This window comes from Schistocerca americana, chromosome X (assembly GCF_021461395.2).
Source record: "Schistocerca americana isolate TAMUIC-IGC-003095 chromosome X, iqSchAmer2.1, whole genome shotgun sequence".
Taxonomy (NCBI): domain Eukaryota; kingdom Metazoa; phylum Arthropoda; class Insecta; order Orthoptera; family Acrididae; genus Schistocerca; species Schistocerca americana.
The window spans coordinates 133,300,630-133,314,929 of NC_060130.1; the positions used below are offsets into that span (position 1 = coordinate 133,300,630).

At 56.6% G+C, this 14,300-nt stretch overlaps 3 protein-coding genes across 3 annotated transcripts; all 3 read left to right on the forward strand.

Annotated features, from left to right (window-relative positions):
* The first annotated feature begins 1,883 nt into the window (after nucleotides 1–1,883).
* LOC124555861 (extensin-like) lies at nucleotides 1,884–3,992 on the forward strand. The gene has a single exon (XM_047129925.1). The coding sequence runs from the start codon at nucleotides 1,884–1,886 to the stop codon at nucleotides 3,990–3,992; it is 2,109 nt and encodes a 702-aa protein (XP_046985881.1).
* A 15-nt stretch (nucleotides 3,993–4,007) lies between these two features.
* LOC124555862 (extensin-like) lies at nucleotides 4,008–5,767 on the forward strand. Its single transcript, XM_047129926.1, has 3 exons — nucleotides 4,008–4,823; nucleotides 4,887–5,481; nucleotides 5,568–5,767. The coding sequence occupies exons 1-3, from the start codon at nucleotides 4,008–4,010 to the stop codon at nucleotides 5,765–5,767; spliced, it is 1,611 nt and encodes a 536-aa protein (XP_046985882.1).
* A 29-nt stretch (nucleotides 5,768–5,796) lies between these two features.
* On the forward strand, nucleotides 5,797–6,379 carry LOC124555863 (putative protein CRIPAK). The gene is made up of 2 exons (XM_047129927.1): nucleotides 5,797–6,051; nucleotides 6,107–6,379. The coding sequence occupies exons 1-2, from the start codon at nucleotides 5,797–5,799 to the stop codon at nucleotides 6,377–6,379; spliced, it is 528 nt and encodes a 175-aa protein (XP_046985883.1).
* The last annotated feature ends 7,921 nt before the right edge of the window (nucleotides 6,380–14,300 follow it).

Genomic DNA, 14,300 nt, shown 5'->3' on the forward strand with positions numbered 1-14,300 from the left:
CCTCCTCCTCCTCAGGGCTCCCTCTCCACCCCTCTTCCCTTTCCCTGACCTTTTCGACCTTCTATGCCCCCCTCCCTTTCCTGCATTATCTTCTGTGTCTCTGCTTTCCCTCCTGCCTGGTGTTACCTCTTAATATCCCAACGCGACTGTCTCCTGCCTCTTGGTGCGCCCCCACCCTTTATTTCTATTTCCCACGTGCCCTCCAGTGATCTCCCAAATTGCAGCTTCCTCTCCACTCTATTTACCTCCTCTCAGGTGTCCTGTCCCCTGGCAGGTCCCTACCGGCGGTCTGTATTTCTCCACGTGTGCTCCATCACTTGCAGTGGCTTTTTAAATATCCCTCGATTTGTGTGTTTCTATTTTAAGGCCGACCACCGCGCAGTGCCCGCCACCACCAGGTGCCTGCTGCTGCCCAGTGAATGTCGCTGCCTGGTGCCTCCTACCACCCGGTGCCTGGCGCTTCCCCGTGCCTGCTGCCGCCCGGTGCCTGCCGCCACCTGGTGCCTGCAACTGCCCAGTGCCTGTCGCTGCCTAGTGCCTGCTACGAACCGGTGCCTGGCGCTGCCACATGCCTGCAGCCGCCTGGTCCCTGCCGCCACCTGTTGCCTGCTGCTGCCCAGTTCCTGCCACCGCCCGGTGCCTGCCGCCGCCCAGTGCCTGCCGCTGCCCAGGGCCTGACACCACATGGTGCCTGCCGGCGCCCCGTGACTGTCGCTGCCTGATTCCCTCTAAAACCTGGAGCCTGGAAGGGCCCTGTGCCTGCCGCCGCACGGGTCCTGCCAACACCTGGTGCCTGCTGCCGCCCAGTACCTGCCACCGCACAGTGCCGGCCGCCGCCCAGTACCTGGCACCGCCCAGTGCCTGCCGCCACCTGGTGCCTTCCACTGCCCAGTGCCTGTCCCTGTCTGGAGCCTCCTACCAACTGGTGCCTAGCACTGCCCCGTGCCTGCAGCTGCCCGGTGCCTGCCGGCACATGGTGACTGCCGCCGCCCAGTGCCTGTAGCTGCCTGGCGCCTGCTACCAACTGGTGCCTGGCACTGCACCGTGCTTCCACCCCCCAGTGCCTGCTACCACCTAGAGCCTGCCGCCACCCAGTGCCTGCCACCTCCCAGTGCCTGCCACCGCCCAATGCCTGCCGCCATCTGGTACCTGCCGCTGTGCAGTGCCAGTCGCTGCCTTGTGCCTGCTACCACCTGGTGCCTGGCGCTGCCCCGTGGATGCCACCGCAATGGTGCCTGCCCTCACATGGTGCCTGCCGCTGCCCAGTACCTGTCACTGCCTGGTGCCTGCTACCACCTGGTGCCTGGCGCTGCCCTGTGCCTGCCTCCACCTAGTGCCTGCCGCCACCTGGTGCTTCCCGCTGTCCAGTACCTGCCACCACCCAGTGCCTGCCGCCGACCGGTGCCTGCCGCCACCTGGTGCCTGCCACCGAACAGTGCCGGCCACCGCCCAATGCCTGCCGCCGTCTGGTGCCTGCCGCTGCGCAGTGCCAGTCGCTGCCTTGTGCCTGCTACCACCCGGTGCCTGGCGCCGCCCTGTGCCTGCCTCCACCTAGTGCCTGCCGCCACCTGGTGCCTGCCGCTGCGCAGTACCTGTCACTGCCCGGTGCCTGCTACCACCTGTTGCCTGGCGCTGCCCCGTGCCTGCCTCCACCTGGTGCCTGCTGCCACCTGGTGCCTGCCGCTGCCAAGTGCCTGTCGCTACCTGGTGCCTGCTACCACCCAGTACCTGGCGTTGCCCTGTGCCTGCCACCACCCAGTGCCTGCCACCGCCCAGTGCCTGCCGGCACCTGGTGCCTCCTGCTGCCCAGTGCCTGTCACTGCATTGTGCCTGCTACGACCCGGTGCCTGGCACAGCCCTGTGCATGACCCACCTGTTGCCTGATGCCAACTGGTACCTGCCGCCGCCCAGTGCCTGCTGCCGCCCAGTATCTGCCGCTGCCAGGTGCCTGCCGCCGCCTTGAGCCTGCTACCACCCGTTGTTTGTCGCTGCCTGGTGCCTGCTACTGCCCAGTGCCTGCCGCCACCTGGTGCCTGCCGCTGCCCCGTGCTTGTCGCTGCCTTGGCCCTGCAACCACCCGTTGCCTCGCAATGAACCGTGTCTGCCGCCGCCCGGCGCATGCCACCACCTGGTGCCTTCTGCAGCCTAGTGCCTGTCGCTGCCTGGAGCCTGCTAACACCCGGTCCTGGTGCTGCCCCGTGCCTGCAGCCGCCAGGTGCCTGCCGCCACCTGGTGCTTCCCGCTGTCCAGTACCTGCCACCGCCCAGTGCCTGCCGCTGCCCAGTGCCTGCCACCACCCAGTGCCTGCCGCCGCCCAATACCTGCCGCCATCTGGTGCCTGCCGCTGTGCAGTGCCAGTCGCTGCCTTGTGCCTGCTACCAACCGGTGCCTGGCGCTGCCCCGTGCCTGCCGCCGCAAGGTGCTTGCCACCACCTGGTGCCTGCCGCTGCCCAGTTCCTGCAACTGCCCAGTGCCTGCCGCCGCCCAGTGCCTGCCACTGCCCAGGGCCTGAGACCACATGGTGTCTGCCGGCGCCCCGTGCCTGTCGCTGTCTGGTTCCCTCTAAAACCTGGAGCCTGGTGGAGCCCTGTGCCTGCCGCTGCACGGGTCCTGCCGACACCTGGTGCCTGCCGCCGCCCAGTTACTGGAACCGCCCAGTGCCTGCCGCCACCTGGTGCCTGCCGCTGCCCCGTGCCTGTCGCTGCTGGGTGCCTTCTAAAACCAGGTGCCTGGCGATGCCCCGTGCCTGCCACCACGTGGTGCCTGTCGCCACCTGGTGCCTGCCAAAGCCCAGTGCCTGCTACCGCGCAGTGCCTGCCGCCACCTGGTGCCTGCTGCTGCCCAGTGAATGTCGCTGCCTGGTGCCTGCTACCACCTGTTGCCTGGCGCTGCCACGTCCCTGCCGCCGCCCGGTGGCTGCTGCCACCTGGTGCTTCCTACTGTCCAGTACCTGCCACTGCCCAGTGCCTGCTGCCGCCCAGTGCCTGCCACCACCCAGTGCCTGCCGCCACCCGGTGCTTGCCGCCACCTGGTGCCTGCCACCGCCCAGTGCCTGCCACTGCCCAATGCCTGCCGCCACCTGGTGCCTGCCGCTGTACAGTGCCAGTTGCTGCCCTGTGCCTGCTAACACCCAGTGCCTGGTGCTGCCCCGTGCCTGCAGCCGCCAGGTGCCTGCCGCCACCTGGTGCTTCCCGCTGTCCAGTACCTGCCACCACCCAGTGCCTGCCGCCGCCCTGTGCCTGCTGCCACCTGGTGCCTGCCACCGCCCAGTGCCTGCCACTGCCCAATGCCTGCCGCCACCTGGTGCCTGCCGCTGCGCAGTGCCAGCCGCTGCCTTGTGCCTGCTACCACCCGGTGCCTGGCGCTGCCCCGTGGATGCCACCACAATGGTGCCTGCCCTCACATGGTGCCTGCCGCTGCCCAGTACCTGTCACTGCCTGGTGCCTGCTACCACCTGGTGCCTGGCGCTGCCCTGTGCCTGCCTCCACCTAGTGCCTGCCGCCACCTGGTGCTTCCCGCTGTCCAGTACCTGCCACCACCCAGTGCCTGCCGCCGACCGGTGCCTGCCGCCACCTGGTGCCTGCCACCGCCCAGTGCCGGCCACCGCCCAATGCCTGCCGCCGCCTGGTGCCTGCCGCTGCGCAGTGCCAGTCGCTGCCTTGTGCCTGCCTCCACCTAGTGCCTGCCGCCACCTGGTGCCTGCCGCTGCGCAGTACCTGTCACTGCCCAATGCCTGCTACCACCTGTTGCCTGGCGCTGCCCCGTGCCTGCCTCCACCTGGTGCCTGCTGCCACCTGGTGCTTGCCGCTGCCCAGTGCCTGTCGCTACCTGGTGCCTGCTACCACCCAGGACCTGGCGTTGCCCTGTGCCTGCCACCACCCAGTGCCTGCCACCGACTAGTGCCTGCCGGCACCTGGTGCCTCCCGCTGCCCAGTGCCTGTCACTGCATTGTGCCTGCTACGACCCGGTGCCTGGCACTGCCCTGTGCATGACCCACCTGTTGCCTGATGCCAACTGGTGCCTGCCGCCGCCCAGTGCCTGCTTTTGCCCAGTATCTGCCGCTGCCAGGTGCCTGCCGCCGCCTGGAACCTGCTACCACCCGTTGTTTGTCGCTGCCTGGTGCCTGCTACTGCCCAGTGCCTGCCGCCACCTGGTGCCTGCCGCTGCCCCGTGCTTGTCGCTGCCTTGGCCCTGCTACCACCCGTTGCCTCGCAATGAACCGTGTCTGCCGCCGCCCGGTGGATGCCACCACCTGGTGCCTTCTGCAGCCTAGTGCCTGTCGCTGCCTGGAGCCTGCTAAAACCCGGTGCCTGGTGCTGCCCCGTGCCTGCAGCCGCCAGGTGCCTGCCGCCACCTGGTGCTTCCCGCTGTCCAGTACCTGCCACCACCCAGTGCCTGCCGCCGCCCTGTGCCTGCCGCCACCTGGTGCTTGCCACCGCCCAGTGCCTGCCACTGCCCAATGCCTGCCGCCACCTGGTGCCTGCCGCTGCGCAGTGCCAGTCGCTGCCTTGTGCCTGCTACCACCCGGTGCCTGGCGCTGCCCCGTGCCTGCCACCACAATGGTGCCTGCCACCACATGGTGCCTGACGCTGCCCAGTACCTGTCACTGCCTGGTGCCTGCTACCACCTGGTGCCTGGCGCTGCCCTGTGCCAGCTTCCACCTAGTGCCTGCCGCCACCTGGTGCTTCCCGCTGACCAGTACCTGCCACCACCCAGCGCCTGCCGCCGCCCGGTGCCTGCCGCCACCTAGTGCCTGCCACCGCCCAGTGCCTGCCACCGCCCAATGCCTGCCACCGCCTGGTGCCTGCCACTGCGCAGTGCCAGTCGCTGCCTTGTGCCTGCTACCACCCGGTGCCTGGCGCTGCCCTGTGCTTGCCTCCACCTAGTGCCTGCCGCCACCAGGCGCCTGCCGCTGCCCAGTACCTGTCACTGCCTGGTGCCTGCTACCACCTGTTGCCTGGCGCTGCCCCGTGCCTGCCTCCACCTGGTGCCTGCTGCCACCTGGTGCCTGCCGCTGCCCAGTGCCTGTCGCTACCTGGTGCCTGCCGCTGCCCAGTGCCTGTCGCTACCTGGTGCCTGCTACCACCCAGTACCTGGCGTTGCCCTGTGCCTGCCACCACCCAGTGCCTGCCACCTCCCAGTGCCTGCCGGCACCTTGTGCCTCCTGCTGCCCAGTGCCTGTCACTGCATTGTGCCTCTGCTACGAGCTGGTGCCTGGCACTACCCTGTGCATGACCCACCTGTTGCCTAATGCCAACTGGTGCCTGCCGCCGCCCAGTGCCTGCTGCCGTCCAGTATCTGCCGCTGCCAGGTGCCTGCCGCCGCCTGGAGCCTGCTACCACCCATTGTTTGTCGCTGCCTGGTGCCTGCTACTGCCCAGTGCCTGCCGCCACCTGGTGCCTGCCGCTGCCCCGTGCTTGTCGCTGCCTTGGGCCTGCTACCACCCGGTGCCTCGCAATGAACCGTGGCTGCTGCCTCCCGGTGCATGCCGCCACCTGGTGCCTTCTGCAGCCTAGTGCCTGTCGCTGCCTGGAGCCTGCTAACACCCGGTGCCTGCCCCTGCCCAGTGCCTGTTGCTGCCTGTTTCCTCCTACCACCCGGTGCCTGGCGCTGCCCCGCACCTGCCGCAGCCCAGTGCCAGCCACCACCTGATGCCTGCCGCCACGCAGTGCCTTCCAGCGCCCAGTACCTGCCGCCACCTGGTGCCTGCCGCTGCCCAGTTCCTGCCACCGTTGCCTTCCGCCACCTTCTGAGTGCTGCTGCCTAGTGCTGTCGGTGCCTGGTGCCAGCTACCACATGGTGCCTCGCACTACCCCGTGCCTGCCGCCGGCCAGTATCTGCCGCCACCTGGTGACTGCCGCTGCCCAGTGCCTGTCACTGCCGGGTGCCTGCTACCACCCGGTGATTGGAGCTGCCCCGTGCCTGCCGCCGCCCAGTGCCTGCCGCTACCTGGCGCCTGCCGCCGCCCAGTGCCTGCCACCGCCCAGTGCCTGCCGCTGCCCTGTGCCTGCCACCACCCAGTGCCTGCCACCACCTGGTGCCTGCCGTTGCGTAGTGTCTGTCGCTGCCTGGCACCTGCTACCACCCGGTGCCTGGCGCTGTCTAGTGCCTGCCGCTGCCCGGTGCCTGCCGCTACCTGGTGCCTGCTGCTGCCCAGTGCCTGTCGCTGCCTGGTGCCTGCTACCACCCGGTGCCTAGCACTGCCCCATGCCTGCCGCTGCCCAGTGCCAGTTGGTGCCTGATGCCTGCTACCACCCGTTGCCTGGCGCTGCCCCGTGCCTGTCGCCATCTGGTGCCTGCTGCCACCTGGTGCCTATCACCGCCCAGTTCCTGCCACTGCCCAGTACCTGCCGCCGCCTGGGAAGCTGTTGCAATCTGAATTCATCATGGGATCTATTGTTTTAATTTACTGAACCTACTGCTACAAAGGCTAGTATGGTACTGTACCAACTGAGCCGAAGCAACATCCCATCTATATGAACTATAGGAACATATTTTTCTACATCTACATCTACATTTATACTCCGCAAGCCACCCAACGGTGTGTGGCGGAGGGCACTTTACGTGCCACTGTCATTACCTCCCTTTCCTGTTCCAGTCGCGTATGGTTTGCGGGAAGAACGACTGTCTGAAAGCCTCCGTGCGCGCTCTAATCTCTCTAATTTTACATTCGTGATCTCCTCGAGAGGTATAAGTAGGGGGAAGCAATATATTCGATACCTCATCCAGAAACGCACCCTCTCAAAACCTGGCGAGCAATCTACACCGCGATGCAGAGCGCCTCTCTTGCAGAGTCTGCCACTTGAGTTTATTAAACATCTCCGCAACGCTATCACGGTTACCAAATAACCCTGTGACGAAACGCGCCGCTCTTCTTTGGATCTTCTCTATCTCCTCCGTCAAACCGATCTGGTACGGATACCACACTGATGAGCAATACTCAAGTATAGGTCGAACGAGTGTTTTGTAAGCCACCTCCTTTGTTGATGGACTACATTCTCTAAGCACTCTCCCAATGAATCTCAACCTGGTACCCGCCTTACCAACAATTAATTTTATATGATCATTCCACTTCAAATCGTTCCGCACACATACGCCCAGATATTTTACAGAAGCAACTGCTACCAGTGATTGTTCCGCTATCATATAATCATACAATAAAGGATCCTTCTTTCTATGTATTCGCAATACATTACATTTGTCTATGTTAAGGGACAGTTGCCACTCCCTGCACCAAGTGCCTATCCGCTGCAGATCTTCCTGCATTTCGCTACAATTTTCTAATGCTGCAACTTCTCTGTATACTACAGCATCATCCGCGAAAAGCCGCATGGAACTTCCGACACAATTTACTAGGTCATTTATATATATTGTGAAAAACAATGGTCCCATAACACACCCCTGTGGCACGCCAGAGGTTACTTTAACGTCTGTAGACGTCTCTCCATTGATAACAACATGCTGTGTTCTGTTTGCTAAAACCTCTTCAATCCAGCCACACAGCTGGTCTGATATTCCGTAGGCTCTTACTTTGTTTATCAGGCGACAGTGCGGAACTATATAGAACGCCTTCCGGAAGTCAAGAAAAATAGGATCTACCTGGGAGCCCGTATCTAATATTTTCTGGGTCTCATAAACAAATAAAGCGAGTTGGGTCTCACACGATCGCTGTTTCCGGAATCCATGTTGATTCCTACATAGTAGATTCTGGGTTTCCAAAAACGACATGATACTCGAGCAAAAAACATGTTCTAAAATTCTACAACAGATCGACGTCAGAGATATAGGTCTATAGTTTTGCGCATCTGCTCGACGATCCTTCTTGAAGACTGGGACTACCTGTGCTCTTTTCCAATCATTTGGAACCCTCCGTTCCTCTAGAGACTTGCGGTACACGGCTGTTAGAAGGGGGGCAAGTTCTTTCACGTACTCTGTGTAGAATCGAATTGGTATCCCGTCAGGTCCAGTGGACTTTCCTCTATTGAGTGATTCCAGTTGCTTTTCTATTCCTTGGACACTTATTTCGATGTCAGCCATTTTTTCGTTTGTGCGAGGATTTAGAGAAGGAACTGCAGTGCGGTCTTCCTCTGTGAAACAGCTTTGGAAAAAGGTGTTTAGTATTTCAGCTTTACGCGTGTCATCATCCCGGAGTATCTGGATATGCTGTTTCGAGCCACTTACTGATTTAACGTAAGACCAGAACTTCCTAGGATTTTCTGTCAAGTCGGTACATAGAATTTTACTTTCGAATTCACTGAACGCTTCACGCATAGCCCTCCTTACGCTAACTTTGACGTCGTTTAGCTTCTGTTTGTCTGAGAGGTTTTGGCTGCGTTTAAACTTGGAGTGAAGCTCTCTTTGCTTTCGCAGTAGTTTCCTAACTTTGTTGTTGTACCACGGTGAGTTTTTCCCGTCCCTCACAGTTTTACTTGGCACGTACCTGTCTAAAACGCATTTTACGATTGCCTTGAACTTTTTCCATAAACACTCAACATTGTCAGTGTCGGAACTGAAATTTTCGTTTTGATCTGTTAGGTAGTCTGAAATCTGCCTTCTATTACTCTTGCTAAACAGATAAACCTTCCTCCCTTTTTTTATATTCCTATTAACTTCCATATTCAGGGATGCTGCAACGGCCTTATGATCACTGATTCCCTGTTCTGCACTTAAAAAGTCGAAAAGTTCGGGTCTGTTTGTTATCAGTAGGTCCAAGATGTTATCTCCACGAGTCGGTTCTCTGTTTAATTGCACGAGGTAATTTTCGGATAGTGCACTCAGTATAATGTCACTCGATGCTCTGTCCCTACCACCCATCCTAAACATCTGAGTGTCCCAGTCTATATCTGGTAAATTGAAATCTCCACCTAAGACTATAACATGCTGAGAAAATTTATGTGAAATGTATTCCAAATTTTCTCTCAGTTGTTCTGCCACTAATGCTGCTGAGTTGGGAGGTCGGTAAAAGGAGCCAATTATTAACCTAGCTCGGTTGTTGAGTGTAACCTCCACCCATAATAATTCACAGGAACTATCCACTTCTACTTCACTACAGGATAAACTACTACTAACAGCGACGAACACTCCACCACCGGTTGCATGCAATCTATCCTTTCTAAACATCGTCTGTACCTTTGTAAAAATTTCGGCAGAATTTATCTCTGGCTTAAGCCAGCTTTCTGTACCTATAACGATTTCAGCTTCGGTGCTTTCTATCAGCGCTTGAAGTCCTGGTACTTTACCAACGCAGCTTCGACAGTTGACAATTACAACACCGATTGCTGCTTGGTCCCCGCGTGTCCTGACTTTGCCCTGCACCCGTTGAGGCTGTTGCCCTTTCTGTACTTGCCCAAGGCCATCTAACTTAAAAACCCGCCCAGCCCACGCCACACAACCCCTGCTACCCGTGTAGCCGCTTGTTGCGTGTAGTGGACTCCTGACCTATCCAGCGGAACCCGAAACCCCACCACCCTATGGCGCAAGTCGAGGAATCTCCAGCCCACATGGTCGCAGAACCGTCTCAGCCTCTGATTCAGACCCTCCACTTGGCTCTGTACCAAAGGTCCGCAGTCAGTCCTGTCGACGATGCTGCAGATGGTGAGCTCTGCTTTCATCCCACTAGCGAGACTGGCAGTCTTCACCAAATCAGATAGCCGCCGGAAGCCAGAGAGGATTTCCTCCGATCCATAGCGACACACATCATTGGTGCCGACATGAGCGACCAACTGCAGATGGGTGCACCCTGTGCCCTTCATGGCATCCGGAAGGACCCTTTCCACATCTGGAATGACTCCCCCCGGTATGCACACGGAGTGCACATTGGTTTTCTTCCCCTGTCTTGCTGCCATTTCCCTAAGGGGCCCCATTACGCGCCTGACGTTGGAGCTCCCAACTACCAGTAAGCCCACCCTCTGCGACCGCCCAGATCTTGCAGACTGAGGGGCAACCTCTGGAACAGGACAAGCAGCCATGTCAGGCCGAAGATCAGTATCAGCCTGAGACAGACCCTGAAACCGGTTCGTCAGACAAACTGGAGAGGCCTTCCGTTCAGCCCTCCGGAATGTCTTTCGCCCCCTGCCACACCTTGAGACGACCTCCCACTCTACCACAGGTGAGGGATCAGCCTCAATGCGGGCAGTATCCTGGGCAACCACAGTCGTAGTCCGAGCGGGGGATGCTTGGGACGAGCTGGCCGTCCCCGAGAAACCCCCATCCGGACCCCCATAGTGATGCCCATTGGCAACAGCCTCAAGCTGTGTGACCGAAGCCAACACTGCCTGAAGCTGGGAGCGAAGGGATGCCAACTCAGCCTGCATCCGAACACAGCAGTTGCAGTCCCTATCCATGCTAAAAACTGTTTTGCAAAGAACGTCTGAACTAATCTACAGAGAGCGCAAACAAATCGACAAAATTTAAACGGTTATTAAAATACAAGATTGCCTAGTAAATGCAGTAATGCTGCTACTTGCGCACTGCTGACACTGCTCGGCGGCGGAAGGAGACTACGCGAATTTACACTATTCAGGTACTAAAATGCGATGCTACAACTCTCAAATACTATAATACGCTCGAAATTTATGAATTAAACAATGCAAGTACCAAAAACACGCAAAGAAATTAAGAATTAAACTATGTAACAAATGAGTGAGCTAGGAGTATACGACTTGCTGCTGCAGCTGCTTATCCAACGGCGGCAGGGAGCATACTAACTGTGACCAACCGACACTGGCCGTTCAAAACAAAAACAGAAGACAAACGACTATGCGAATTTACACTATTCAGGTACTAAAACGCGATGCTACAACTCTCAAATACTATAATACGCCCGAAATTTATGAATTAAACAATGCAAGTACCAAAACCACGCAAAGAAATTAAGAATTAAACTATGTAACAAATGAGTGAGGTAGGAGTATACGACTTGCTGCTGCAGCTGCTTATCCAACGGCGGCAGGGAGCACACTCTGTATAACATCCTCACAATTCATCAGAAATAAGAGGTGTTATATTTAGCTTCTGGTGTGTGTTGTGTGTGGTGTTAAATAGTTTGAAATTGTCTTGCTCCAATAATTACAAGCTTGCATATAACACACCATGGAGAATATTTTATATCACTGCTAATCGGCCCCTTTTTCTATTCCATCTATTCCAGTCTCTTACGATATGGAGCAATGGGAGAACGACTGTGTGCCTCTGACAGGTAACTTTAAGCGTTCAGCTGTGGCGAACCAGTAAAACTTGTACTCTACAATATGGATCGCTATGAAGAGAATCTATGGTGGTCATATCTTAAATACTCCTTCCACCAGTCTCTCCTGGACTTCCAGAACGTTCAATCCTTAGCCCTTACCCAACTTGTCCTGAATCTCTACACTACTTCATGTAACCACCACTCCCAACAGCTCCTATCTCTCTTCAAAGTCCTCCACCTCTCAAACCCTTGCTTGGAGAACGCACTGAGGAACATCATCCTAGAAGCCAGCTGCAAACTTGAGTTCCATGCCACACACCACCTGAAAAAACTATCCACAGTGCTAGTGCAACACCTAAGAAGTGGGGTCCCTCTCCCTATCCCTCACAAACACCAACCACAACAGAACCTACAACAAACCCCCCTCATAGCCAACAAACCTAGCCTAGCCACCCTACTCAATCTCCCCATCCCAGCACATACCCCACACAGACCAAATCACAACTATAACCACAGTCAAATTCCACATATCACCAGTCCCAATTCAGTCCTAAACCTCTCATCCAGATCCCTCTCTCCTCCAGAGACATCTGTTCTATCAAAAGGCTTAACCTTTAGCCCCACACCTAAATTCAACCACACTGCCCTGGTTAAAGATCTCCTCTCATTCACCCGGAACCTCAACTGGAAATATCACTTCACTACCCAAACACAGCCCCCAAGTACTAGACCCAGTGTTGAACCCTGTCTAGAACAGTTCCGACTGCCTTCTCAAAGGGATCCTCCTCCCCTCCCCCAAAACCATCCCTTGCAGACATTTCAGGAATTCCTCACATCCAGTGTTGCCTCTCAGTCCTTCTTGAAGAACATCCCGACAACCCCCAACATCACCCCAGCTGAATCCCGTGCCATTAAGGAGCTGAAAATAGACCGCTCTATTGTCATCCTCCTGGCGGATAAAGGCTCCACAACTGTCGTACTTGACCGTGTGGAGTATGTGGCAGAAGGACTACGTCAACTCTCTGACACCTCAACCTACAAAGCTGTTACCCAGGATCCCATTCCCTCCATCCAGACTGAGCTGCAAAAAATCCCAAAAATCCAAGGTCCCTCACAAGGCCTCACAACGGCTTCCATAGACTTACTCACTCCAGCTGAGCCACGTACCCCTACCTTCTACCTATTACCCAAAATCCACAAAGAGAACCATCCTGGCCGTCCCATTGTAGCAGGCTTCAAATCCCCAACCGAACGTATCTCAGCTCTGGTAGACCAGCACCTACAACCTATCACCCGCAGACTCCCATCCTACATCAAAGACACAAACCACTTCCTAGAACGCCTCAAATCCATTCCCACTCCTCTCCCACCTGAAACCTTTCTTGTCACCGTAGATGCTACATCCCTTTACACAAACATCCCACATACCCATGGTCTCTCTGCCCTTGAGCACTACCTCTCCCAACACCCACCCGAAGATCTTCCAAAAACCTCGTTCCTTATCACACTTACCAACTTCATCCTCACCCATAATTACTTCACTTTTGAAGGCCAGACCTACAAACAAATCAGGGGAACGGCCATGGGAACCAGGATGGCTCCCTCCTATGCCAACCTCTTCATGGGCCGCATGGAGGAGGCTTTCCTGAAGACCCAACAGCTGCTTCCCCTGGCCTGGTATAGGTTTATAGATGACATCTTTGTGGTCTGGACTCATGGTGAAGAAACACTCCTTAATTTCCTCCATAACCTTAACTCCTTTTCGAATCTGAATTTCACCTGGTCCTTCTCCAAAACCCAAGCCACCTTCCTGGATGTTGACCTTCATCTTGTTGAAGCTCACATCCACACCTCTGTCCATATCAAACCCACAAACAAACAACAGTACCTTCACTTTGATAGCTGCCATCCTTTCCACATCAAACGCTCCCTTCCCTACAGCCTAGGTATTCGTGGCAAACGTATCTGCTCCAGTGACAAATCCCTCAACAACTACACCAATAACCTGACCAGTGCTTTCCTCTCCCGCAACTATCCTGCAGACCTTGTCCACAAACAGATTTCCCGAGCAATACATTCCTCCCCGTCCAACAACAATGTTCCTACCCCCAGACCATACAGAAGCATCCCCCTTGTCACCCAATATTATCCTGGCCTCGAAAACATCAACAAATTGCTCCGCCAGGGATATGACTTTCTCAAGTCAACCCCTGAAATGAGATCATCCCTTGACAAAATTCTCCCCACACCACCCAGAGTTGCCTTTCGTCGCCCCCCTAACCTCCGTAACATCCTTGTTAAACCCTACAATATTCCCAGACTACCTTCTCTACCTGTAACCGACCCCGCTGCAAAACCTGCCCCATGCATCCCCCCACAACCACCTACTCCAGCCCCGCTACTGGTAAAACATACACAATTCAAGGCAGGGCTACGTGTGAAACTACACATGTCATTTATCAACTAACATGCCTGCACTGCACAGCCTTTTACATCGGCATGACAACAACCAAACTGGCTGAGCGCATGAATGGACACAGACGAACTGTTCGCCTAGGAGATGCCCAATACCCAGTAGCGGAGCATGCCCTCCAGCATAATTCTAGGGACCTAGGAACCTGCTACACCGTATGTGCCATTTGGCTTCTCCCACCCAACACCAGTCCCTCTGAACTGCGGAGATGGGAACTTGCACTCCAACACATCCTTTCATCCCGCCATCCCCCTGGACTGAACCTACGTTAAACAACCTCACTCCCATTCACTCTTCAGTCTTCTCCTCTTTCCCTTTCCTCTTTAGCCATTCACGCATCTTTTCATCCTACATAGTTGTGTTTATCTTTATACTATATACCTCTTTACTTCTGTATGCATCCTCTTTGGTTTGAAGCTGGCACAGTACTTACAGTAGAATATCTTTGGCTTCCCTCTGACAACCATGCCTCCATCCTTGCTACCCTCCCTGTTTACCTTTCCCTGTTGCTTCATAACCTGGGTTGTGAGTAACTGAATCCACGTTCCCTTCTTCCCTTTTTTCCCCTCTCTCCTCCCTGATGAAGGAACAAAGTTCCGAAAGCTAGGAATGTAAATTTTCAGTTCTGTTTTATGTGTA